At 41.8% G+C, this 26,733-nt stretch overlaps 2 protein-coding genes across 2 annotated transcripts; one reads left to right on the top strand and one right to left on the bottom strand.

Annotated features, from left to right (window-relative positions):
- The first annotated feature begins 6,283 nt into the window (after window positions 1-6,283).
- LOC119336137 (phosphatidylinositol-3-phosphatase myotubularin-1-like) lies at window positions 6,284-17,982 on the top strand. The gene is made up of 19 exons (XM_037608151.1): window positions 6,284-6,485; window positions 6,779-6,850; window positions 8,722-8,796; window positions 9,033-9,101; window positions 9,242-9,311; window positions 9,646-9,695; window positions 9,903-10,174; window positions 10,267-10,340; window positions 11,113-11,176; window positions 11,265-11,330; window positions 12,870-12,969; window positions 13,064-13,195; window positions 13,281-13,444; window positions 14,514-14,598; window positions 15,017-15,244; window positions 15,749-15,808; window positions 15,899-15,963; window positions 16,655-16,934; window positions 17,077-17,982. The coding sequence occupies exons 1-19, from the start codon at window positions 6,438-6,440 to the stop codon at window positions 17,566-17,568; spliced, it is 2,466 nt and encodes an 821-aa protein (XP_037464048.1). The 5' UTR covers window positions 6,284-6,437; the 3' UTR covers window positions 17,569-17,982.
- An 814-nt stretch (window positions 17,983-18,796) lies between these two features.
- LOC119338256 (NADH dehydrogenase [ubiquinone] iron-sulfur protein 5-B-like) lies at window positions 18,797-20,434 on the bottom strand. Its single transcript, XM_037610551.1, has 2 exons — window positions 20,159-20,434; window positions 18,797-19,142 (listed from the first exon to the last, which is right to left on the bottom strand). Exons 1-2 carry the CDS (start codon window positions 20,306-20,308, stop codon window positions 19,032-19,034), a joined length of 261 nt encoding a protein of 86 aa, XP_037466448.1. The 5' UTR covers window positions 20,309-20,434; the 3' UTR covers window positions 18,797-19,031.
- Between the last annotated feature and the right edge of the window lie 6,299 nt (window positions 20,435-26,733).

Below are 26,733 nucleotides of genomic sequence, written 5' to 3'. Positions count from 1 at the left end.
ATTAATGCAATTTGCTTTAGGAAACAAATAATATATTCTTTCCTACCTTAGCCAAATCAACGGATCTCTCTCATTAATGCAATTTTTCTTTAGGAAACAAAGAATAGATTCTTTCCTACCTTAGCCAAATCAACGGATCTCTTCCATTAATGCAATTTGCTTTAGCAAACAAATAATAGATTCTTTCCTACCTTAGCCAAATCAACGGATCTCTCTCATTAATGCAATTTTTCTTTAGGAAACAAAGAATAGATTCTTTCCTACCTTAGCCAAATCAACGGATCTCTTCCATTAATGCAATTTGCTTTAGCAAACAAATAATAGATTCTTTCCTACCTTAGCCAAATCAACGGATCTCTCCCCGGTTCGCTGGGCGCGTTTCAGTGGGTGGGCGTGGGGTGGGGGTAATTTGATGGAAAAAAACCGGTTGAAAATAAACCGGTTGAAAATAAACCGGTTGAAAGTGGGGGGACTATTCAACCAATTCGTCCATTAGGAGTAGAGATTTCTGGATGCTGAAAGAAAGTGTTAACTTCATTACTTCACTTTTCACTTAAAGGGGGCCTATATATTCTAACCTATCTGTATCAACCATCAAGTATTTTGTAGTCGACAAGCTAACTTCTTAAACCGGTGGCAAGAGGATGCTCCGGCGCCGTGCGCCACACTACATGGTGCCACAATCCATGAGGTACAACACTTGAACTCGTTTCTCAATGCCACTTCTATCGGAACATTCAGATCCGTGAATAGTTTGCCTTTTAGGAATAGACATGTCTCCTTGGCGTAAACTGTAGTATCGTTCAGATTATTCTCTTCATTTTAACCTGACAAGAATCTCCACACATTGGTTTTCAATCAACAAAACTAGGCTCGTCTCATGTGCTTAGATCTGGTTTTGTTCCTTTTCATACATTAGTTGCTCTTCTAGATGCATTACACAGTCGTATCTGCTCGCTGTAGATTTTGCGTTAGTTTTGCTTACTTTGTGATTTACATATTTGGCTTTAGTATTACTCTATGATTACTCAAAAGTATTTCTATATTACTTTATTTTGGTCATTGCTTTAGGCTTTGGCTTCAGGATTAATTACATGAATGCTTAGTTGTAACCATCATGCATGTCATAGTTGCGGTTTTTATATATTTGATTGATGCCTGTCGGACAAAGGGGGTGAGATGGGTTCTGGATGGTCTTCTGTTTTTGAAAATTGTCTACCTGAATTCATCACATGGTGCATTGGTTTCGTTGGAAATATACTGAAAGATGTGTGTATATTGTGGATGTTGTCCTGTGAATCGTAAGAGCTTCTCAAAAGATGAATTTGCTTGTGTTTCATTGGGATGGATCTGTTTCTTTTCACATACTTGGTCCAGACTATCAGAAATCCAAATCCATGGATAAATGCAATGTTTGCTTGCTTTAATTCATCTATTATAATTTACGCATCTAATTTTAATGTTTATTTTGTTTCCATTCACTTACTAAAGTTTTTACAAAGCTAAAAATGATCGTTTTAGTGGACATTTATGCATATCTCTATGCTTTCTGATCATATAGACATGTCCATTATCAAACAGACATGTCCATTACCAGATTCACCAGGCAACACTTGACATACAGTCATGTCCATTACCAAACAGTGAAACGCACACAAAGACTACAAGTGCCTGATCATTGCTTAGACTGTTCTGATTTACAATTCTATTTCTTCTACGAGTTTCACCATCAATCAAACCCGCTATTTATTCAGAATTTTCTAACTTATAGTCATATGCTCATCATTCTCATTCGTTTTTTCTTTCATCTATGTTTGCCAATAGAGATGGTTTCACCGTCAGGCGCCAGCACAACATTCAGTCAGAAATTTGTGAACACAATCCTTCCATCAATACATTTTTAGGCTTGTTTCATTGTATCCCCATATGGATAACGCTTATGCTAATTCTCTATTTCGGTTTAAACTGCTCACATAATTTCAAGTAAATTCACTGTTCATATAATTCCAAGTAAATTTAGATGTGTTCTTTTTAACTGAGGCTCTCCTTTATTTGTTTCCATCTTAGCCTACTTACAATCATCACATTTCTTACTCACAATAACAACATGTCAAAGATGAGCCCTGGAACTACATCATTCGTGGTAAGCACATACATGAGTCCTTTCTAAAACAACCCCTCGCCTTTGTTGGCATTGCATCTAACATAAAGCACAACAAATGCAGGCATGCCTGGCGGTGTAAAGTACTTTGGCGAGCTGGAGGTTCACCATTTCCGGGGCAATGAAGTGAAACTCTATGAACACCACGTGGATGAGCACTTCACAATCTTTTGGCACAAGAAGCCAAAGATCAAGTACTATGTGTTCACCATCAACAAAACATTTGCCAACCGAGGACATAGGATGGTACGTTCAAACGTACAACATGTTCTTCATCACGACATCATTTTGTGTTTTCCCATGTCCTCACTATGTTTCTTTGTCCTCACAGTACTTTCAGATGGAGTACACAGAGGAGAACCTCCAGAAATACATTCACGAAGACGATGATACCCTCCCACTCAAGCTCGAAGAGGGAACAGTAGCTTCATGCTTGGAACCGACAAGAGAGCCACAATCATGACGAACTGGTCATGGTTTCGCAACCATGCAAACATTTAGGAAGGTGACATATGCACCTTCCATTTCAAGCGCAAGGCAAGGTGCCGCTTATCCCTCAATGTCCATCGCCCTTACCGTCCATCATCTCTAGATGCAATGTCGTTATCATATGCCTGCTTCTCTTTTAGATGTCGATTACCTTTTGAAAGTTCTTCACCCTTTATTTCACATGTTGGACGTCTCTGTGCTCACTGATCCGCCTTGTGAGAATGTTACCTATCTGTTAATATAGACTTACTCCTATGCTTTTGTGTCACCGCTCAGCTTCATGTATTCTTTTGTTAACGATCGGTGAGCATTTGGATTGTACAAACACGTCAACAAATCCAACAGCTGGATTGATGCGCAAAGGACCGCAGAGGAAGCGCGCCAAGGGCACGTCCCTACCACTAGTTATTCATTTACCTACGCAAACATAACACTACCTTGTCCTTCCCGTCGCATACCCCACGAAAAAGAGACAATCAAGACGCTCACACGTTGGCAAGTCTAATTATTATCTTAAAGTTGTTTCTATCAACTGCTATAATGCTTCAAGCCGTCTATAATCGTGGACATGGTTTTTCAAAACATTATTATCAACCCATCATGAGTATTCGTGTTTGCTCTTCCCAATTAGATGCTAACTAACACATGCGCCCATTTGATGGACTAGAACGAGAAGTTTCAAAACGACTCGACCACTAACTATACATAAACAAGTCCAGGAGGCAACCGATGAGTCGACATCCTACTCGAGAGCTAGCCATATCTCTAAGTCGAACCCAACGGAATGGTACATTAGGTTGACTAGCCTTTTTTTTAAGAGAGCCGCGCAATCTATGCCGCTAAGTTCTTGAGCCACTGCTACGTGAGTCATACAATATTTTAATACATTTTTTTTCTAATCAACCTGTGGTTGGATGGTTAGAAGAACAATGATATCTCAGCCCGCCAAAGTTCAATTCCTAGACGTGACATTGTGGCAACTTCGTCAATCTCAAGATAATGTGTCAGCTCAGTCTCTTGTAGGTACTCATAAAAATAGTTAGGATGGGTGTATAAGCGTATTGATACAAACTTTTAAATATATGCAGGAAAATAATTTGGAGGAGGAAATTTGGAACAAACTCGTCCATCGTCCCATGTATAGCTGGCCAAACGGGCCGGCCTGGCCCGGCATGGCACGGACCCATCCTAATCGTGCCTGGCACGGCCCGGCCCGCCTAGGCACGATTATTATACGGGCCGTGCCGTGCCAGCCCGCGTGCTGCAGCCTGCAGCCCAGGCACAGCCCGTATGCTAATCGGGCCGGCCCACCGGCACGCCAGGCCCACTAATCTATCTCCTATTTTGCGCACTGGGCGTTTTTAGCCTATTTTTACCTGTTGGCCCATATTAGGATACATAAAAAAATATAAAAAAGTTAATCGGGCCGTGCCGTGCCGGCCCGCGTGCTCGCCCTTCAGGCCCAGGCATGGCCCATGGCGTGCCGCGTGCCGGGCCTGGCCCGTTTAGCACGTGACGTGCCGTGCCAGCCGTGCTACCGGGCCGACCCAACTATCCCGACCCGTTTGGCCAGCTATAGTCCCGTGCCTCTGTGGTTCGTAGGGGGAACCCCTATATGCCGCTCTTTGCGGCAAACAGCCGCAGGTTCGCAAAGGCGGGAGTCTACCTGGGCCGGCCCATGAAGAAAACAACAGCGTGCACGTATTGTAGTAGCTAAAAAAAGTAGGCGCCCTCGCTTGGGATCGAACACAGGATCTCATGGTCGAGTCCACGCACCTCAACCAGTTGTTATTGAACAAAAGACAGCGCAAAGCATTAAAAACAAACATCCAGCACAGATCCGACATGTTTTTAGAATTTCAGAACGAAACTTTTTGAGAAACAACCCTGAGTGTTTTATGAAACACAAACACCTTTAAACTTCGTAATTTTTTGTAAAAGAAAATGAAACATTTTTAAAAAGAACATTGTCTGAATTTCTGAACAACTTTGGAAAACAGGAACATTTTCTGAAATTCCTGAACATATTCTAATTTGTGGAAAAAATTAGTAACATTAAATTGTGTTTTTTGAATTTGTGAACAAATTTGGAAAACAGGAACAATTTTTTAAAATTCACAAACATTTTTCAAAAGATGTTTTTATAAAAAAAGGCGAACACTTGAAATTTCAGAAGGAATAAAAATCTTGAACATTTTTTGAATATGTGAATATTTTTTTCTGATAAACTGAACATTTTTTTTGAAAATCAAGAACATTTTTTAATATATGAACAAATTTTTGTTAAAGGGAACACTTTTTGAAACTCTGAACAACACTTTGGAAACGCAAATATTTTTAAATTCCGTGAACAGTTTTGAACCAAGAACATTTTTTCAATCTAAGAACACAATATGGAAATGAAAACATTTTTCATTTTTTGTACCTTTATCGAAAAACATGAACATTTTTTTATGAAATGAAGAACATTTTTTAAAACTGTGAAATATTCTTAAATAACGAAAAAGGAACAGGAGAAAATAAGAAGAAAAACGAAAAAAGAAGATGAACATTTTTTCAAATTCCAAAACAAATTTTGGATACATGAACATTTTTTAAAAAATTGAAACAAAGATTAAAACTCCTGAACAAAATTCGGAAATGTAATCATTTTGAAAAATTCGCGAACATTTTTTGAAACTCCCAAACAAAATTAGAAAGCGACACTTTTTTGAAGTTTGCAAACAAATTTTGAAACTACTAAACAAAATTGTAAAATATAAAAAATTTCTTAAAATTGCGAATGAAATTTGAAAGAGGAACATTTTTTGAAACTCCTGAACAAAATTTGAAAACGTGAACATTTTGTTAAAATGGAGAATATTTGAAAGGTGAACTTTTTTTCTAAATATGCGAACATTTTTATAAAAAATGGAGAATTGGTTTTGAATTTGTGAATAAAAGATAATAACATGAACATTTTTTAACTTCTTAACATCTTTTTGAATTTTTTTTTGAAATTCTCAAGAACAATAAGGAGAATAAAAAGGAATTACAACAAAAAAGAAAAAAGGAGTAAAGAAACAGAAATACGGGAAAAGAAAAGGTATTTTTAAAAACCTAAACATTTTCTGAAACTTCGGAAGAAATTTGAAAACATGAACAATTTTTGTAAAGACAAACATTTTTTAAAAACGAGAATTTTTTGGAACTCCCAAATTTTTGTAGATGCAAACTTTTTATAAATATGTGAAGAATTTTAAGAAACATGGATATTTTTGAAAATAAAAATGAAAAAGAATAAAAGAAGAAGAAACAGAAAAAGGAGAGAAATAAAAAAAGAAACAGAAAAAAAGGAAATTAAGACAGTAAAAAACCGGTTTAGGAACCTTCTAGAAAATTCCCAAAACCGAAGAAAACCGGTTCAGGAACCTCCTGGAAGATTCCCAAAACCGGATGACAGAAGTGGTGGGCGGGCCGGCCCAAATCCTCCCTCGCTGGCAAACGTCTGTGCGAAAGCCGGACAACTTGACGCAACGTGCGTCAAGTAGGATTTTCCGTTCGTAGGTTGCCTCACGCCACCGCACACAAACACAAACCGTGCGTTGCATAGAGACCGCGCCGTCACGAATGCGAGACGGTCGCCTCCCCCGACAAGCCAACGCCAAACCAAAGCCCACGCGAACGCAACACCGCTCTCTCTCTCTCTCTCTCTCTCTCTCTGTCCCCCTCTCTCTCCTCTCGCGCGCGCGACGACAACGAGAAGCCGCGGCGCTGTCGGGTACCCCGCCGCTTCCGCTCGCCGGAGATGGAGGCCTCTGGGAGCTGGGACGCCATCGACTGGAACCAAATCGAGGTACGGTAGCCCCAGCCCCCGTCTCCACACCTTCCTCGGCCCCGCGGTCCCTCAACTTGTACCACCTCGGCCGCGCGCCCGACGCCTCGGCGGGAGTTGGGGCTTCCGATTCGCACGCGGCCCGCTTCGGGGCCACCGCACGCTGCGAGCGCGCATCGGTCCATTCCTGGAACCGATAAGCACGCGCATGTGCCTGCACCCCACCGGCGCGAGTGCGTAGGGTTAGGTTGCTGCTGTGGCTGTGGTCTGATGTTCTAATGCGGTTCTGTGCTTTTTTTCTTTCTCGCTTCAAGGATCCGAGGTCGCGGAGGTCTTCGCAGGGAATGGAGGAGTTCCTGCTCGAGGACGAGGAGGTTTATGCCCAGGTTCGACTCCATCCCCCAAGTTTAAATTCCTCACCAGTTCGATGGATTTCATTTTCTGTGAGATTGGTGAATTCCGCTTCGCAACCTATTGATATGTTTTGGTAACCATATGCAATCTTATGGTATACGGCGAGCCCGGTGGCGTGGATTGTCATTAACTCTGATATGTATTGGTTGTGGCGGTTCTAGATTAGCCCAGTGGCATTGCACATACCTCAAAATCTATATAACAAATGGGCTAGTATATCGGTTGCAATATTGCTATACTATATGATTTGTTGCGGCGGGGTAGTAGATAATGTGTGTTTCCCTTTATTTTCTAGCCTCAACAGGTTCCACTTCTACACAGTTAACATATATATGTAATAATGTGCCTAAGCTGGATGTAAATTTTCACAGGAAAAACTAGTGTTTAACACAAACGAAATTTATCACAATAAGCAGTATCATACAACATTATCATGAATGCTTCCTTCAATAATAAAGTATTATGTACACAAACAATTGATCTGCAATAAAAATCGAGTACAGTTGGGCATGTCATTGTCCTAAATGGAACTAAATTGCTATTTCCATTGTTTATATGTACAACCTAACCAAATAAGTTCGTGTGAGCAAATTCATAAAAAACAACTTGATATTAATTTTGTTGAATATACCATTCATTAGGTGGAACCTGTTAGTTGACCGAACAATAAAGTCTGAGTAAAGGCCAGCGTGGCAGGTCCTGCAGGAGAGATGTGGAAGTCTCCTGCCGCCGGCGAGCCGGCTATCAACTATTGGAATTCAGAAGGACAGAATGTGTGCAGTGGGGAGATGAGAGGACTTGACGAGTTGAGGAGTTATGGGGATGTACGGCGGCTCTATTAGGTGTTTTCATGTCGAACGAAGGGTTTTCCATATCCAAAACGTATCGCAGCAGTATCCTACACGTATCAAACATTAGTTTCTTTAAAAAAATCAATAAATCAAAGGACACGTACAAGATACGTATCGGGCCGTATCGGGGCAGTATCCGAGTATCCGGGCAGTATCTGGCCAGATACGCGTGCTTTCTGAACTCTGAAGTATCCGCGCAATGTAGGGCTGTGCTTCCAGCATTCATGTGCTAGATACTGGAGTTAGATCGCAATTAGTGCATTCCAAAAGATTTGGAGGTTGTGTAACAGCATATAGCAGGTCCAATGTAGTAATGTACATAGTTGGCTATTTAGTGTCTGAACTGGAAATTCATATGGTCGGAGTGCATGCATGGCACGCGTTAGTCAATTTGTGAGCTAATAGGATCAGTAAACAGGAAATAATTATGGAATGCCTCTAAAAATCACGGAATAAATGTGAAAGGCAGACAAATGAAGTGTACTGAAATTATAAACTGGTTTTTACTGCCATGCATATTCACTTGCCAGACAGAGAACTAGACAATAGCCCCACCGTGGTCAACTCAACAGAGAACAAGGATAACCCAAGGAGAATTTGTGTTGGGTGAGATAATTCAAGGTTCAGTGGACTAGTCTGTGACTAGTTCCTCCCTTTCTGCTATATTTGCTCCCCATACCATGAAATTTCTGCTAACAAGGGAAATAAATGTCTAACTGCCTATCATTGTCAATTTTCCACCTGACATATTCTTAAATTGAAGTACTTATTAATCTGTGTGGGGCCAAATCAATTTAGTACTCAAGGTTATTTAGTGACTTGTTTTTCCCCTAGTGTTCTTAATTTACTAATAATAAGGAAAACCACGAGTTGTAAATGATAATGCATTTCCAGTCATAAACCAGAAACCTTCACTGAATGAATTTCATTCCCATGTTTGACTTCACATTTGTCCATCTCGAATTTGATCATCCTTACCTCTCCTTACTTAGGGCCATGGTGTTGTTCTACTAAACACAGATGAGGCCGGCATTGTTTCAGTGACAAATTTCCGTCTTCTCTTTGTGGTAAGCAATCATATTATTATTCTGTTGGAACCGTGAAAACCAATATTACACGGTGTGATGCGTCTTGCACTGAAATACAAATTCCTTCTGCCATGTGATTCTTCTTTTAATATTGTTCACTTTCTACATTGTGCTCTCAGTTTCATTCCATCGAATTGGAATCTAGAAAATTTATTGATTTGTTTTTGGAATAAGAACTTTGTATATTCTGTCTTACATTTTCTTTTTTTTTTCAGAGCCAGGCAACAAAAAGCATAATAGAGTTAGGTACCATACCCCTTAGTACAATTGAGAAGTTAAATGATGTAAGTCTCCAGGTTACTATCAGTGGACACTTTATTGGTTTAAGTTTGGTTTATCTTCTTTGGTGCATGACCACTGTTTGTTTGCTCTAATGCTTGCAAGCAATTCTTATGGATTATTGATCAGACTGGTTTTTCTGCAGGATGTAAAGCTTCAATCCGTACCACGCCAGTATGATAAGAAGCAGCCTCGTGAACTTCTTCAAGTCATTGGTGAGTTTCTACTTCGTAGGGTTGCCCTGAGCACCAACAGCTACTTAATCATGAAATTTGAGTAAGTCTGGGTGGAAGAATGATGATACTATTGATGTGAGGAATCTCTTTTACATATCATCCTGTAACTGCATCCACCATTTCTTCTATTCTTTTACCCCGACGACTCAGATTTGTGATTTTTACCGTGATAGTTGAAATGTCTTTGTTCTGTTGCTGCTTCATTTTTTTTATGGATGTGCAGTCTATTTCTAGTGATTTTGTTGGCCATTTGAAAAGTTCAGAAAATACATTTTAATTACCTCACCTTTTACTTGGTTACTTTTCTGTTCAGGTAAAGACATGAGAGTTATTGTGTTCGCTTTTCGTCCTAGAACCAAGCAGGTAGATATTCTTTTCCATTCTAGCCAAAAACTATTGCATATGTTTATCGATTACTTTTTTTTAGCTAATTCTGGAAATAAGCGCGGCATTTTCTTTAGGTTGAGCAATATCCAGTTTTAACTTTACATGCACTTGTATTTTGTTATACCAGATTACTAGATTAGCCATTTATCTTCAGAGATCTACTTCTGATACTTACCTTTCCAGAAAAATGAAGTGTTTGACGCTTTGAGAAGATATGCTAAACCTTCTCAGCTGTGGGAGCTATATGCATTTTCTTGTGACCCATCCACTGTTGATAAGAAATCCGATCCAAAGATGCGTCTCATGAAGGAATACCATCGTCTTCTTAGCGAAGGCAGTGAGTTTGAAGTTGAAAAATATTATTTCCGTAACAATTGGAGACTAACCACAGTTAATTCGAGCTATTCATTGTGTTCAACATACCCCTCTCAGTTGATTGTTCCTAAGAGCATAAGGTATTCTTTTGCCTTTGGCAACATCATGTGATAATTTCTGTTCTTTTAGATGCATCCTCAACAAGTCACACATGCAAATATTTTTCTTTTAGTGATGAAGATTTGTGGCAAGCTTCTACTTTCCGAGCCGGCAGACGCTTGCCTATTATTTCGTGGTGTAACCCTGGTATGTCCACTCATTTTTCATTCCTTGCAAACATTTTTTACCTTCCCCTGTAATTTCTTACTCACTATATTTGGAAATTGTTTTATGCATGAAATAACCTCAGCATTTTCTTCTGTAAAATATTGTTGGTTCATAGATGGTCAGTTATCTCCTTTACTACCGGCTAAAAGCCTGGCACCACCACAACTCTTGTTAGTATTCTTGCAAGTATATCCAAACTAGTCAATTATACTTGTAATGCTACTAGGTTTGAGTATGAACCTTCTATTTGGTCTACCAACCAGTTCTATGTCTGTTTGTTAAAATGTCAAATAAAATCCCAAGAGTAGCTACTGTGAAATGGGAACTTCCTGGTTCTCTGATCTCCTTATTTCTTTCTAGTTCGATCATGTCATGTGAAATCATGTTTTATATGTATTTTCTTGAGTAACTTTGAAATTTGAGTGGTTCATTCATGTTGCTGAACACCAAGTCTCTACACCCGCCGTGCTTGAAAAGAGGGCACATAAATTTTGTTTGAAGTCAAATGGTGCAAAGTTTGACCAAGTTTGTAGGAAAACTATCAACAATTACAATACTAAATCATGTGCCTTCTTTTTGGAGTTGGAGGTATTTTATATCCATATTGATCGGGCAAACTACACATGTTTTGGTGATTAAAAGCATGGTTATAGCGGTGATAAAAAGAACCGTGAAGGAGGCATCAGCTAGCATTTTGGTTTTAGTTTTTTTGAATAATATGCAGTAAGAAGTGAACTTGTTTGCATTGCAGTTTCTGGAGCTGTCTTGGCAAGGTCGTCTCAGCCGCTGGTGGGATTAATGATGAACTTTAGAAAGTGAGCTTACATCCATCTAAATAAATAGCCTTGACATGTGTGCTGACCTCTGAGTGCTGCTGGTCTAATCATACGGTAATTTCTGCAGCAATGCTGACGAGAAGCTTGTTTCTGCTCTCTGCATCCAAAATGTTGATGCGAATTTGCCTCCAAGGTAATCAAAGCATGTTTTACATTTCTATGTTGGTTGGGCTCTCTGATATCATTTAAGTATCGTCTCTTATAATGTGTCCTTGACTCTTGCAACTTAATTCTTACATGTGCTTTTCTTTCTCTATTTCTATCTCTACTAAAAATGAACGAATTCCCGTTTCACTCTTTCCTTTGTCCGACCCTCTTCCTACTCCCCGTTTTGATTTCCCCCCATCCCACCTCTGTTTTTTTGTCCCATTGGATTTCCTGAAAACTGTCTCAACTTCCCCACATCTTGTTGACTTACCAAACAAAATCTTGTTTTCATTGTTGGTAAGCCAATAAGGCCTCATTTGGTAGAGGTGGTTTTCCAGCCCCAAAGGGGTTGGGATTGGAGGGGATTTGGTGGCTCCTCTTCTTCACCCAATCCTCTCAAATGCTCACCAATCCAACCTTCACATCCCTTAATCCCCTTTCTACTATTTGGTACACACAGTTTTGAACAAGCTGGTGCAGAATGGCAACACTACAATTAAAGTGCAATCTTTACAACTCAACTCATAAAATAACTTTACATGCAACGAACGTACAACCACATTATGCAAAGCAACAAATAAGCTCTTATAATCAGTTATAAGTATCATGATTCCAGAAATAAGGAAAATGATTATTGTATAAACATGGCACATGCCACGGTCCAGATGAAAAATACAAGATGTTTGATCAGCGAATATCAGCGGTTCATCATCACAACACAAACACATGTTCCATTGGTGGATGCTCTTAATCAATTGCGAGCATGCTGACCGCGTAGATGATGTCAAGCTGTAGTTGATGATTGTGAGCAGCAAGCAGATGAAGAACTCCATCTATTCAAGACAGAAGGGACATAATTAGTGGTTACACTTGAACTACTACCATTTGATTGAACACATCCAGAGGACTACATTATAAACATCTGGTCTACAGTTTAAAAACTGGAATGTGTTCAATATCAGACCAGGGAAATAAAAATTTGCAAGCACATTATAAACATCCAGAGGACCACACTTGAACACTTCTTAGTGTAGAAGATAACAAGCATTAGATAGGCTAAGCCAGTTTTCCATATGGCTTAAATCACCCAATATTGTGTTGACAACAAGATAGTACTCCATCAAGACAAATTTTAATGCACCAATTTAACATTGATGGATGTGCACTTGCGGGCTAAGCTACTAGAATATTTATGCCTCCGTTGCAACGCATGGGCAGTTATCTAGTTGGAAAAACAGATGTACGCAGGCAAACGGTGTTGCGCTGTTGCTAATGCTATCAACTGTCTTATTGTCTATCCTCACATACAGAGCTGAGAACCCATAGCTGATGTCATGTCATATTAAATTTTACCTACTTTTGTGTTTAACATGAGCAAATTCTAGTTAGTATAAGCCACTACCTTTTATGCCCTCTATTCCATATTTTTTAGCACATATTGACTCTCTGATACGGTGATACCTAACCGCTATGAACAGTTTCAATGCTTTTAATGTTGCAAATTTCCCGCTTCCAATGTAAACAGGAAATTATACATAGTTGATGCCCGGCCAAGAGCAAATGCTTTAGCAAATGGGGCAAAGGGTGGTGGCTCAGAGTCATCTTCTAATTATCCAAAATCTGAGGTAAGAGTATATGCACAGATCGGCTTGTATGGGTATTCTATAGAACTGCTTTATACTTTGTTTTATTTCTTTAATTCATTGGATTTGGAACCAGGTTCTTTTCTTAGGAATACAAAACATCCACACAATGAGAGATAGTCTTTCTCGCCTTAGGGATTATGTGGATGCCCATGGGTCAATATCATCAAACGGTTCCTCTTCAGCTGTATCCCTCGTCGGAGACCGGGCAAGCATTTGATTTTTTCACACTGTAATGTCTGCATGTTCGCTGAGAAGCAAACACAAGAATAATATAATATTTTCTCTTTCAGAGAAATCGTGGATCAACCTGGGGTGGAGGCAGTCTTAATAGCATGACACAGTTTTCTTCGATGTTAGGGGAATGGCTAAATCATATCCAGAACATCCTGGTTGGTGCTTCATGGATTGCTGCACAAATTGCCCAGGAATCAGCTTCAGTTCTTGTCCATTGCAGGTTTTTTTGTACTTACCTCAGTATCGATAAGATGTGCTAATTGAACTAATTTGCTGGTTGTTGTAAATGGAGAACATTGATGGTTCTGTTTTCTGTGATCATGCTTCTTGATTTTGCATTTAGTTCGGACATGTCATGCATGCAAGTGTCTGCAGGGAAGATTTGCTATTCTCTGTTCATCATATTTGTGCTTATCAATTCAGATAACAAAAGACCTGTTGCAAATGATTATGAAATATTTGTGTGATCAGTAGGAAAAGAAAACCATTTGAACCCTCAACTACGGCAAGAGTCTGCTCATGTGATTTGCATAAATTCATTTATACATTGCATGGAAGGATGGACACTGTTTGCTGTTAAGGTTTTACTGTTTTAGTAGCTGAACCCGTTTGTTAAAATAATAATAATAATGATACATATCCCAAGTTTCTACCACTTGTTGAACTTGCATAATCAGAACCTGAAAATTTGCTCTTTTTACTCTTGTGACCCCTAGGATGTGAAATAATGGTGAAACCACCTTGAGAGGTTATTGAACTACCATTTGGAGGTGGTGAAGCCAGCCTTATTTTCACCCTTTTGCTGCCGTAGCTCCTTTAACCATTTGTTGTAGCTGGGATTACATGCCAATGCCACTGGAGTGGTTGAACTATACCATGTAGGTTACCTTATATAATGATCTGGTGTTAAAGCAGGCCTTAAGAATCAAATGCCGGTTGGTAGGTCTTTGTTCATTTTGAGTTTGGAACATGGCTTGTGACCCAAGATTTAATCATGGACAGGGATGTGTGAAAGTTAGCTATCCATGTGCCAGAACGGTTTCAATATCTTATGGGTTTCAACTCTAGCCTATCCCAACTTGTTTGGGACTGAAAGGATTTGTTGTTGTTGTTGTTGTTGTTGTTTACTGGTTCTACTAGGAATCAGAGGGACTCCAAATCCTGGCTGTCTTGCTCACCTCTCATGCATTTAACAATGATCCTTTGGATGTAATCTTGGGCTGCATGATTGCTACAGCTTTGTTGCTCCGGTCAAATTTTAATTTCTGATTTTTGTTTCTCTTTTGCAGTGATGGTTGGGACCGCACAACCCAGTTGATTGCACTTGCTTGTTTGTTGCTTGACCCCTATTATAGAACGTTCGATGGGTTCCAGGTACAGACTCGCAGAGACCACAAAGTTTGCAATGTGCTCCTGTGGCAAGATAATTTTGTTTCCACTTCTCCTCCATTCCTGTCATGAAACTCTTCAATGGAATATTTATAATTATATTTGATGTTTGATTGTTTTTGTTGTTAAAATGGAAATGTAATGTAATGACATGCCATTTCCTCGGACTAGTTGTTGCACATGCCTCTTCACATGATATATGGCCTTCTGAACTTTTAAGACTAAAAAACTGCAGTTCATATTCACATTAAGTTCCTGTGCCCTGCAATTAATCAACATTACGTTGTCTAATGTATAAATAGTTCCTGATTGCTGATTTGTTTCAATCGTGTCACTTCAATAGTATGAAAGACTTGGTTTTGGAACTTGGATATATAACACTCTTTTACCAAACTGTTTTTAGGCCCTTGTGGAAAAGGATTGGCTAGCTTTTGGTCACCCGTTTGCAGAGCGATTGGGAATTCCAACAGTGTCCGAGAATGGGGGATCACAGTATGAGCTACTAAGGCAACCATCTGTTGGGAATTTAACCAGTTCGCCGAGCAGAGGTTCTTTAGGAACACCAGGGTCATCCTCTAATACATCAGTTCAATCCCAGACATCAAACAACAGTTCACCCATACTGTTACAGGTAGCCTACAAGTGCTACTTTTCTTTTCCTTTTGTCTGGCAGATTGTATCAATAAATAATAGGAGTTGCCTTGGTCTCAGCAACTACCAACTGGTGGCTTTGATGAATAAATGATAGGCTGTTTCTTTTATATGTTAATATTCAAATTACTTGTTCTATTTAATAGATTATGGACTTTACCTATTTGGGGGGCTAAAGGCTGCTCACCGTTTAGTTAGGCTGTGCAGCAGGCCCTTCACAAATCATGTCTCTCAGAAGCGTTAAATTTCTAGTGGAGTGACATCAGTTAACAGCATGGTGTGCTTTAATGATTATCAATGTGTTCGAGCATTTGAGAACAAAACTGCATGGCTCCTTTTTAATATTATAGGGGCGACCTATCATACAGTTTGGATGTTTCTGCTGTCTTGTTCATGCATTTGTATTTGCTTTGGAGGTATTTGATGTACATTTCGTTTAATTACTTGAGCTTGTTCTCTTCTAATACCGCATCTTTTGTTTCAGTGGCTTGATTGTATTGCTCAGTTGTTACGTCTATACCCAGCTGCATTTCAGTTTTCATCTGTAAGTCTTCTTTTTCTTCTGCAGCTGTATGGTCATGCTAACACTAGGTCTCTTCATGGGTATGCATAACCTGGACTATTCTTGTTGCAGAAATTCCTAGTTGACTTTATGGATTGTGTGCTATCATGTCGCTTTGGGAACTTCCTATGCAATAGGTATTTAATCTAGAGACCGTCTTGGCAATTTTTTGTTCGTATGTCGTTTGTGTGTGTGTGCTCATGCGCACGTGGCGGTGGGGGGAGGGAGGGGGGAGACAAAGGCATGTTCATCACACCCTTTCCATTTTATGTGTGAATCATCAATAAAAGTGAAGCATATGAAAAACGCGAAATTTGAAATGCAGATGTTGTGTCGATATATTTATTAGTAGGACATCATGTAAGAATTGAACTTTTAAGTTCAGATCAATTTTCAGTTAAAATTTGTATGTATGTATCGAATAAAAGGAACCTCTGTAAGGAGACATGCCCTCATTCTTTTAAGGTTTTCCATATGCTTTTTGATGTTTAAGAAGTATCCCCTCATGGAAAAAAAAACTAGCAGGATTATTTATGAAGGATTGCAGTTGAATTAAGTCTATAGGGTGCACTGAGCAATTCTGAAGTTTATCTTAGGTATCTATTAGTACACATCTGGTGCTCAAATCAATTCAAAGTGTCAGCGGCTGCATGTGTATTATCTAGTAATTAGTTGACCCAGTAATCATGCCACATACGTGCCAAAAATGTGCTTGCCCAGACCATGATAGTCTGTGGTTAAGAAGATAATGTTTGATTCTTTCTGCACTGTTCGGTTTATCTTAATTGTGAAGTATTCTGCATGGCTAATTTTTATTCCAAATGCAAGCGAGCGGGAAAGAGAGCAATCTGGGGTTACAAGCTCTTGCCATTGCATGTGGACGTACTTGGCTGATCTCCGGGCTTCTGGTGGTAGCTTCCATGAGCACATTAATCCATTTTATGACCGAGAGAGGTATTGGCTCCCCCTTGTACCCCCTGCTGCAGCACTTGCTCCAACTCTATGGCCTCAGTTTTATTTGAGATGGACATGTCCCCCTGAATCACAAGGTGGTGGTCTTGAATCCCATGGGCATTCCATGCGTAAAAAATACGAGGCCTCAGTCAAGGTACTTTTCTATAGCCTTTTATTATTTATTATGCAGGCTCATCTGTATTTTTTTAGTACTTATAATACATAAGTTAGCAGACAAAAATTCATGGCTGAAGATAGGTTTCATGTATTCCTTTGTTTTCTCATGCAATGGGCAGTCAAAGGACATGGCTGAATCAAGATCAAGGGATATTAAAATGAAGATGGAGTCTATGCTGACAGACTTGCAGAGGGAGAGGCGTGCAAGTAGTTCAGCCTTAGCCATGGCTCAAAGGGCTCGAAGGGAGAACGTCGCCATTAAAAGGGCAATCCAAACTATAGGGTGCACTGTTAATTTCTCGACGAACGAAAACCAAGTGGACAAGTCCGAGGAGATGTCATATTCATTTCGAAGAGAAGCTGACACTGTATCCCAGCAAGATGATAATGCTGACATGTCTGTATCCATCTCTGCGATTGAGGACAGTTTGGTATCAGAGACACCAAGCAACCAAGTTTGCGAATCGCTCTGCCCCTTCCGCAGCAGAGAGGGGTGCAGATGGCCGCATGCTGCTTGCGCACAGCTAGGAAGCCAGTTTGTTGGTTTAAAGGCAAATTTTGATGCTTTTGACCGGCTATCTGTAAAAGATTGCTATTTTCCTAAAGAATAGGCGAGACCATGAGCTCAAGGCAGTTCTAGGTGCACTTTGACAGCTGCCGGTAGATTTTTTCCCCCGCGGTGGCGCCTCTCAGTTTGCATTGACAGCAGAAGATATGCGCTGGGAGCAAATGAAGATTTAATTACTTTGAGTTGAAGCTCACGTCTGACTCACAAGTTCCTCACAAGATATGCGCTGGGCAGTTGGTATTCTAGATTAGGGGTTAGCGATTCGTTAAGACCCACTGGGGACTGAAAAGGCAGTCCTTTGTGTTGTATATAGTTTAAAGCAAAGTAATGCCAGATGTGAGAGGTGGTTCCTTTTAACCTGTTGTTTTGGTTAAAAAACATCATCTGGTTGCTTGGGAATAAGAACTAATGTACGTCCTGCTCTGGTGAATAAAATGCCATCTGTCAAAAACATGTACATGTGGGGTTATCACATTCTTTTTGTTGTCACTGTAGCTTTGTGTTGTGAAAATAAAATCATGCTTTGTTTCCAGCGCCAAGGTTTAAGCAATGTCTTGAATTTGATCAGCTAGAAGAACTAATATGTGCAACGAATTCTGCTCACATCCACTTAAAATCAACAACAGTGCTATGCCTTTTCTTCTGTATGAATACCGAATCAAACCATAAACAAGGCTTTATGAACAGCTGAAACACCAAATTGACACAGAATATTATTAGAGCCTGCTGTTTGCATTTGCAGCAAAAACAATCTGAAGAGCGATCACACCATTTGCACTAAAGGAAGAAAAATCTTCACTTTTTTTTTTGCAGGAAATCTTCCATTTTCCAATCTTAGTTCATAAACTGATTAATCAATTCCTGAGGAGGTAGAATCCGAACAATCTCTGGATGAGCTAGCAAAGTAACAATAACTGAAGACAAGCCCACCCTCAGCCCCTGAAGTGCCAATGCCAATCAATTAAAAGAAAAGCGCTACTGTGAATTGTATTGAACCATCATGTTGCTCGCTACTTCCTCCGTTTCTAAGTATAAGTCGATTCCAACAAGTGACTACATACGGAGCAAAATGAGCGAATCTAGAAGTACACTCTAAAGTATGTCTACATACATCCGCATGTTGTAGTCCATTTAAAATGTCTAAAAAGACTTATACTCACTCCGGCCCATAATATAGGACGGTTTTTTACACTAATATAGTGTCACAAAACGTCTTACATTATTGGACGGAGGGAGTATTTAGGGGAGGGAGTATTTAGGAACGGAGGGAGTACAAGATATGCAGACATGCACAAACATCATGTTTCATGATTGAATCAAGCGTATCGCTTAATATCTCAAACATGCACAAACTTGATGACCAAGGTAGTTTATCAAACTCATGCTTTTAGAACAAGTCATGGAGGTGGGAGGGTGCAATGTTTAGGTAATTATTGCCTTGCTCATAGCCGAACATGGAAGCGCTTGCAACAAACAAAAGCATAAGAAAAAAATTGAAAAGGGATGCTAGTGGTGAGCTGCAACAGCAGGAGCTCCTTCGGCTTCCTCCTTGGCCTTGCGAGCAGCAGCTCTTATCTGACGTTGCTCCTCCTTGTAGATCCTGTTCCTGCGTTGGAACTGCAGTAGAAGAAATAACAAATGTTAAGTTTACGATTTCACTATCAGCTTACCATGATTCATAAAATCACCCGGCACAATGAAATGGAAGTGCAGAATAATATGAGTTCAGACTGTCATCTTATCTAGCACCCGAAAATACTTCAATAACAATGAATGGAACGAAGCTGGTTCTAAGGTATTCCTTTTGCCAGGAAAATGGTTCTAAGGAATCGGTGTATTATCCCGATAATAAAACATAAAATTCTTATATGATCCTATCACACATGGCAGGATGTAACAGATACTCCCTTTGTAAAGAAATATAAGACCTATTAGTGATCTAAACGATCTTATATTCTTTACAAATGGAGTACTTGAGTATAATTACCTTTTTTTTTTACTAGTCACATCCTAGAATCAGCAATTGTCCTAATAAGTTTATCCCATCACCAGAAGCAGGAAGCTATCCGGAGAGCAAAATCTAGATAACAAATGTAAGTAGTTGGCTATCTGAGCCACAATTTCAGCGACTATCCTAAGAGATGATTGCACAAAAGACTCCGATACACGATCCTTTACAATACGCTTATCAAGGTTGACTGCAACACGCAATGAAATGGAGCATGTAAGAAGTCCGACCTAATTTGTCAAGCCTACAATGGGTTAAAGGATCCCTGCGCAATCCTACTTTGCCCGAACACGGCTACATCGAATCGATTCAGAAGGTCGATGGTTCATAACTAGGCTACATTGACGACGGAATATAACAAATGAACACATGACAATATCTACATGAACCCTCCAAGTTCGAGAACACATCGGGAACAATCGTTTTCTCTCTGTATATCGATACTGCCACGAAAGACCGGAAATGCCTGAAATTCCGGAGCGGCTCGCCTAGGTACGAATTACACGAGGCCCCGGCGACAGATCTAGGTAGCCGCCGGCTAGCGATGCGGCGGCAGATCAGACGAGGAAGGATAGATCTCTATCCATCTAGGCGTGGGGAGGAAGGGGGGAAGAAGGATGGGTACCTCCTTGGAGTGGTGGAGGCACTCGAGGTAGTCCTCGCGGAGGAGGCCGCAGTCGGAGGGCTGGCGGCAGCGGCTCATGCACGAGCTGAAGTCCAGCCAGAAGTCGTAGCACCGCCCCTTGTTCCCGTTGATGCCCCACCCGGACGCCATCGCCTCTTCTTCTCCGCCGTCGACCTTGGCAGCCTCTTCTTCTTCTCTCTCTCCGGTGGTCACTCAGGATGTCCCTACACTGCTCTCTCTCTCTCCACCTTCCTTCCCCTCACCAGACAATGTTGGCCCACGTACCATTCCCCTCATGGAGGAGTCACCATGTCTCTACCGGGCCTCGCGTTCGGCTCTGGGCCTCCAGTACCCGGGTATCCCCCCAATTCCTTCTTTCTCTACAGTCACCCGGCATCCCGTCAAGATTTCTCAAAAAAAAAAAGGGGCATCCCCTCAACCCCTAATAACAAAACCCAGCATCCGCTCAAAAAAAAAAGCAACCCCTGAAAAAAAACGTCACCCAGCAATGGATTTTCTACCGTCATCATGTTGGGTGTCTTCAGAGATTGTTAAAAAAAAAAGGTGTCTTGAGTTGTGGTCCGGGCTTTCGAGACTTGAAGATCTTTAATTTGGCTTTGCTTTCCAGGTAATCCTTAAGTTGCTACACGGACCAACTTTCCTTGGTGCAAAAATTCTCAAGTCGATATACTATCCAGCATGCTTTGTTTTGGAAGCTGAACTAGGGCCTCATCCATCACAGATTTGGCGCACTATTCTTGATGGACATGATATTATGGCTCAGAGAATTATTAGGAAGATTGGCACAGGAGAGAGCAAATATATTTGGCTCATAATTGGATCCCGCGGAGCAGCTACAAAAGGCCGGTTACTGCACTCGTTCAAAACCCACCAGAGTTTGTGGCCAAGCTTACACTCTCTCCGTTTCTAAATATAAGTCTTTGTAGAGAATCCATTATAAACTATATACGAAGCAAAATGAGTGAATCTACACTCTAAAATATATCTACATACATTCGTATGTGATCCATAGTGAAATTTCTACAAAGACTTATATTTAAGAACGGAGGGAGTAGATCCCACCTCTTCTTTTTTGGCGTGAGGAGCCGGTGTGCAGGGTGTTCATTCCCTTTGATGCTAATGAGATATTGAAGACCCCCGTGTGCACCGAAAGAGTTGATGACTTTTAGGGAGTGGGGTGAAGAGAGCCGGGTTTTTTCTCTCCATGCGGTCCACTTACATAATGGTTGTTTAAACAAAAATTAGCAGGGAGGATTGGTTGGAGCATAATGGTGGATCCTCTGGCACTGAGGCGCAAGGTAAAAATTGGACCTTATTTCAGAAAATCAGTGCCTCATCAAAGCTAAAAGTGTTCGTGTGGCGGTTAGCACAACAGTCCGTCCCTACGTGCGAGCTTCTCCACCACCCAAATATGGCCAATACCCCCGTGTGCATCCAGTGTGGACAAGACAACACTCGGCGTCATGCTTTGTGTTAGAATAAATCCGAGACATACCGTCGATCATCCGAGGACCAAGCAATCACATGAGCACAACACCGAGATTTGTTAACGAGGTTCACCGATATAACTACATCCCCGGGGCCTGACTATGGGCGCTCCTCCCCATGACACTGTCACAATACCGCACACCGGCCACCCGGGCACCGGCACACGTCGCCGGCTTCCCCCTTGCGCGCGTGTGCTATTATGTTGGCATAGGTTACATCGTGTGTCTAGCCCCGCTACATACGAGAGGCCTAGGATACAAGTGTCCAACTAGGACACAACACCGTATCCTATCTAAACACAATACTACTCAGAGTCCAACTGTAACCTACCTTATACACAATATTCGACACAACTCCAACAAACTCCACCTTGGTGAATATTCTCCACCACCTTGAATTTGTCCATGCGTCAAACTTTCATGTACATTGGACTTTTTATCCCATAAGTACCGCTCCTACTCCAAAGACTCCATATGACCCCACCTGCAACTTGTAGTCATCCGGAGTCAAATTTGCAGTTGTCTCACCACATGTATGACGACCAGAGCGTTGGCCCGTCTCCATGTCCGGCGCGTACCGCACGCCTCGCCGCTTTTACCGCGTCGAGCCTCCTTTGTCCCAGTCGAGTCTCAAGGGTCGCGAAACCACACCACTCAACCCTTACTACAGAATACCACCGATCATCACCGACCGATGACGAGTTTCACGCTTCCATCAGACCACTGGGCTCCAGTCCGAATTACGTGTCACTCGCTTTTTTCCTCGCTGAATAGGCTTCGATTCTCTGGATCCTTACACCGTAGCCCCTCAATCCAGCTCCACCTTCAACATGACTCCATGGTAGATGATCAGTCCACCCTCGCGCCCCATCGACTTCAAGCTCTCATGTGCACCGTCTTGAATCAACCCCGCGTCATAGTCTTGTCTAAGCCACACAAGTCCTCAAACCTGCGCCACGTGTTTCCACGCCCAGAAGTCGGTCACCATCAGCATCACGCTCCTATGCCGTCGTCGCCGATCTCACCACCATCTTCTGTATCAACCGACTTGCGTCGATCCGTTAGACTGTCCAAATCTGACCGAGCCGAACTCGTTCGACTGTACGACACGCTCAAGGCTCCCAAATCGTCAACCCTGACTGCCATCCATACACAAATTGTGTACCAAACAAAAGAAGACCAAAATAAAATCCCTTGTAGCCTTCCCGTGTGCACGTACCAAAAGAGATCAATAACAAGCTAGCTAGTCAAACTACAATCCGTCACATGTAGCTTCTGAACTTGTATTTCTTTCCTCTTTTTAGATAGCATCACGCCTGATCCTTGGTCCTTGCGCCAATAATTTTTGTCCAAACAAATCTCGTGTACGTTGCCCCGATTGCTTCTCCGATGGTGGTTTCACCCGTCCCTGCTTGCGCCGCCACAACAGCCCAAACGCCCGCACGCTGCTCGTGCCATGGGCCGCTGTCTCCTGCGATCCACAGCCCTTTAGCCAGCCCCACGCCCGGGCCTTAGACCGCTGCTGCTGACTGCGCTCGTGCGAAGCTGCACGTGCATGGTTCAATGATACGTTACTGGTTTTAATTCCTAAGGTAACAAATCCTGTCTTACTTTCACAGTTTCGCCTCATAAGTTTATGCAATGTCTTCTACAAGATTGCCTCTAAGATGTTAGCGAATCGTCTGAAGGCCGTGTTGCCTGATATTATATCCGAAGAGCAGTCTGAATTTGTGCCTGCTAGACATGATGTAGGCTTATGACAGAGTGGAGTGGCCCTATCTCAATACTATTATGGAGAAACTTGGTTTCGCGCCACAATGGGTTAAAGTTATCATGACTATGATTAGTTCAGTATCTTTTTCAGTAATGTTCAATGGTGTCAAATCAGAGGTGTTCAAGCCTACACGTGGTATTCGACAGGGAGACCCGATCTTACCGTATCTTTTTTTGTTGGCAGCAGAGGGCCTTTCGTGCCTCCTAAAGTCTCAGAACCAGTCATCCCAGCTCAGCGGCATTAAGGTGGCACCATCGGCTCCGCCGGTGAACCATCTTTTATTCGCGGATGATAGCCTACTGTTTTTCAGGGCAAGTGTTGACGGAGCAGAATCGGTTTCAAACCTATTGGATACATACTGCAATGCATCGGGACAGAGAGTTAACAGGGATAAGTCATCCATCCTTTTTAGTAGGGGATGCCCAGAAATAGTACGGACTGCTGTGAAGGGTTTTTTGTAAGTTCCAAATGAATCACTCAATGACAAATATCTGGGAATGCCATCTGATGTGGGGCACTCCAAGAAAGGGACGTTCAAATACCTGAGTGACCGAGTCTGGAATAAGGTAAAAGGATGGATGAGCAAGTGCTTGTCGGCAGGAGGAAAGGAGGTGCTAATAAAATCGGTAGCTCAAGCTATCCCGGTTTTTTCCATGTCGTGTTTTAAGTTGCCAAGAGGTCTTTGTGATCACATAAAGACTATCATCAGAAAGTTCTGGTGGGGATGTAAACAAGGAGAGCGCAAATCAGCATGGGTTTCATGGGACGTGATGACGAGGCCAAAATATTTGGGGGGTAGGATTCAGAGATATGGAATTGTTCAATCTCGCGCTGCTGGCCAGACAAGCCTGGAGGATACTGCATGAACCGACCACTTTAAGTGCAAGATTATTGAAGGCATCTTATTTCCCTAACTCATCTATTCTTGAGGCCGAGCTGGGTTCACGTCCATCTCAAATATGGCGTACAATTCTAGAGGGGCGAGATGTGTTGCAACAGGGAATAATCAGAAGGATTGGCAATGGCTTATCTACACGCATCTGGGAGGACAACTGGATTCCCAAAGAAACAGCTCCAAAACCAATTGCATCATTAGTGGCGACACCTCCCAGGAGGGTATCCGATCTGCTGTCTCCGGCCACCGCCTCATGGAATGAAACCTTAGTGCGTACGATTTTCTTACCCTTCGATGCTGAAGCGATCCTAAAGATCCCAGTGTGCACACGAAATACGGAGGACTTTTGGGCTTGGAACCCGGACAGGAAGGGCAGGTTTACAGTCAGTTCGGCATACAAGCTCCTAGTATCAACAAAACTTCAAAGAGAAGCTTGGCTAGAAGGACGGGGTGATTCATCATCAACTGCTAGAGAAGAGGAAGCTTGGGGCCGTCTATGGCACCTGAAAGTCCCATCAAAGATCAGAGTTTTTCTGTGGCGTCTCGCTCATCACTCCATACCAACTACGGATGTCCTACATAGACGGAATATGGCAACGCAAAGTGCGTGTCCGCTGTGTGGATGCCAAGACTCGTGGAGACATGCTATATTGTCATGCACTATGTCGAGGTGCATCTGGGCCTTGTCGGATGAAACCCTTGTGTCGTGGATGACAGGGAACGAGGAACCTCATGCGAAGAACTGGTTGTTTGAACTTCATGAGACATTAGACCACGTGAGCTTCACGAGAATGGTCGTTACTTTGTGGGCTGTTTGGTACGCGAGGTGGAAGGCAATTTATGAATATTTGTTCCAAAACCCACACCAGACAGTATCTTTTGTAGACTCTTATCTTCAGGAGCTACAACAAATCCCAGCTGCTAAACAAAAAGTGCAAGTACTTGGAGTTTCAGGGCAGCAACGCCGTTGGAACCCATCTCCTGCTGGGGTTGGTAAAATCAATGTGGATGGTGCAGTAGCAAGGCACAGACGAGTGGGAGTGGCTGTTGCAGTCTGCCGAGACTCTAACGGTAATTTTCTGGGCTCATCAGCAGTTGTCTTTAAAGGAATTAGAGACCCTCTTATATTGGAAACATACGTTTGCCGAGAAGCCCTATCTTTGGCGGAGGATCTCTACGAGCAGAATATCATGGTAGCCTCAGACTGCCAAGGTGTGGTGCAAGATATCAATGAAGGCACAGGGGGTGCCAATGCGGCTGTTATACATGAAATCATAGACCGTAGAGCGAGTTTCTCTTCTTGCTCGTTTGTTTTTGAGCGAAGAAACAATAACTTCGAGGCTCATAATCTCGCTAAATTCGCTTATAATTAAGATATAGGGAGGCATATTTGGTTGGGCACTCCTCATGACCCAAACCGTGTACCTATGAACATTGTTTTGAATCAATAAAGCGAGCGAGATTTCTCAAAAAAAACATGCACGGTTCCAACACCAATCTGATCTCGACGAGTCTTCGTCCAGAACGCCCACGCCGCTAGCTTCGACTGTTACGTCGCCTTCCGTCACTGCTTCCGGTGCAAATTACATAATCGCGATCATCAACACCACCAACGAAATCAACCAGCCAACGAGCTATCCTCTTAATCAACCTTCCATGACCTCCGAACAACCTAGCTTATGTATACCACTTGTTAGAATAAATCCGAGGCATATACCGTCGATCATCCGAGGATTAAGCAATCACATGAGCTCGACACTGAGATTTGTTAACGAGGTTCATCGATATGGCTACATCCCCGAGGGCTGACTATGTGCGCTCCTCCCCATGACACCGTCACAATACCGCACACCGGCCACCCGGGCGCCGGCTCCCCCTTGCGCGCCTGTGTTATTATGTTGGCATAGATTACATCATGTGTCTAGCCCCGCTATATATGAGAGGCCTAGGATACAAGTGTCCAACTAGGACACGGCATCATATCCTATCTAAACACAATACTACTCAGAGTCCAACTGTAACCTACCTTATACACACTATTCGACACAATCCAACACTTTGCTCGATTGTTTTGTTTCATGGCTAGGAGAGTTTGGGCGCTCTCATCAGAGGAACTACTAGAAAGACAATTTAATACAAGAAACTGTCAATTTAAAAATGAAGGCAACTTCATTACGCAGAGTGGACTAGCACCACTTAGCCCACTTTTGCTCTAAACGTTCGTTCTTTGACAAGAAATTGATGAAACGAAACACAATTCATTGAGAAAAATAATGTTTACACAACAGTTTTTCATTTACATTGTCTATATATTATGCTACTCTGCAGGCCACAGTTTTCCTTGCTGTGGCGCTTATTCAGCAGTAGCAACACAAAATCTCACTTATTGTCTTTATTC

This window comes from Triticum dicoccoides, chromosome 7B (genome assembly GCF_002162155.2).
Source record: "Triticum dicoccoides isolate Atlit2015 ecotype Zavitan chromosome 7B, WEW_v2.0, whole genome shotgun sequence".
Classification (NCBI taxonomy): domain Eukaryota; kingdom Viridiplantae; phylum Streptophyta; class Magnoliopsida; order Poales; family Poaceae; genus Triticum; species Triticum dicoccoides.
The sequence above is the reverse complement of the archived record's forward strand: the minus strand, read 5'-3'. Positions and strand labels throughout refer to the sequence as shown.

What these genes read in the sequence shown, in the direction of transcription:
- LOC119338256 (XM_037610551.1), bottom strand. Translation starts at nt 20,308, where the DNA reads ATGGCGTCCGGGTGGGGCATCAACGGGAACAAGGGGCGGTGCTACGAC. An exon ending in GCCTCCACCACTCCAAGGAG is followed by an intron (nt 19,143 to 20,158) that starts GTACCCATCCTT and finishes CTTCTACTGCAG; the next exon opens with TTCCAACGCAGGAACAGGAT.
- LOC119336137 (XM_037608151.1), top strand. Translation starts at nt 6,438, where the DNA reads ATGGAGGCCTCTGGGAGCTGGGACGCCATCGACTGGAACCAAATCGAG. An exon ending in TATCCCTCGTCGGAGACCGG is followed by an intron (nt 13,196 to 13,280) that starts GCAAGCATTTGA and finishes TTTCTCTTTCAG; the next exon opens with AGAAATCGTGGATCAACCTG. An exon ending in AATACGAGGCCTCAGTCAAG is followed by an intron (nt 16,935 to 17,076) that starts GTACTTTTCTAT and finishes TGCAATGGGCAG; the next exon opens with TCAAAGGACATGGCTGAATC.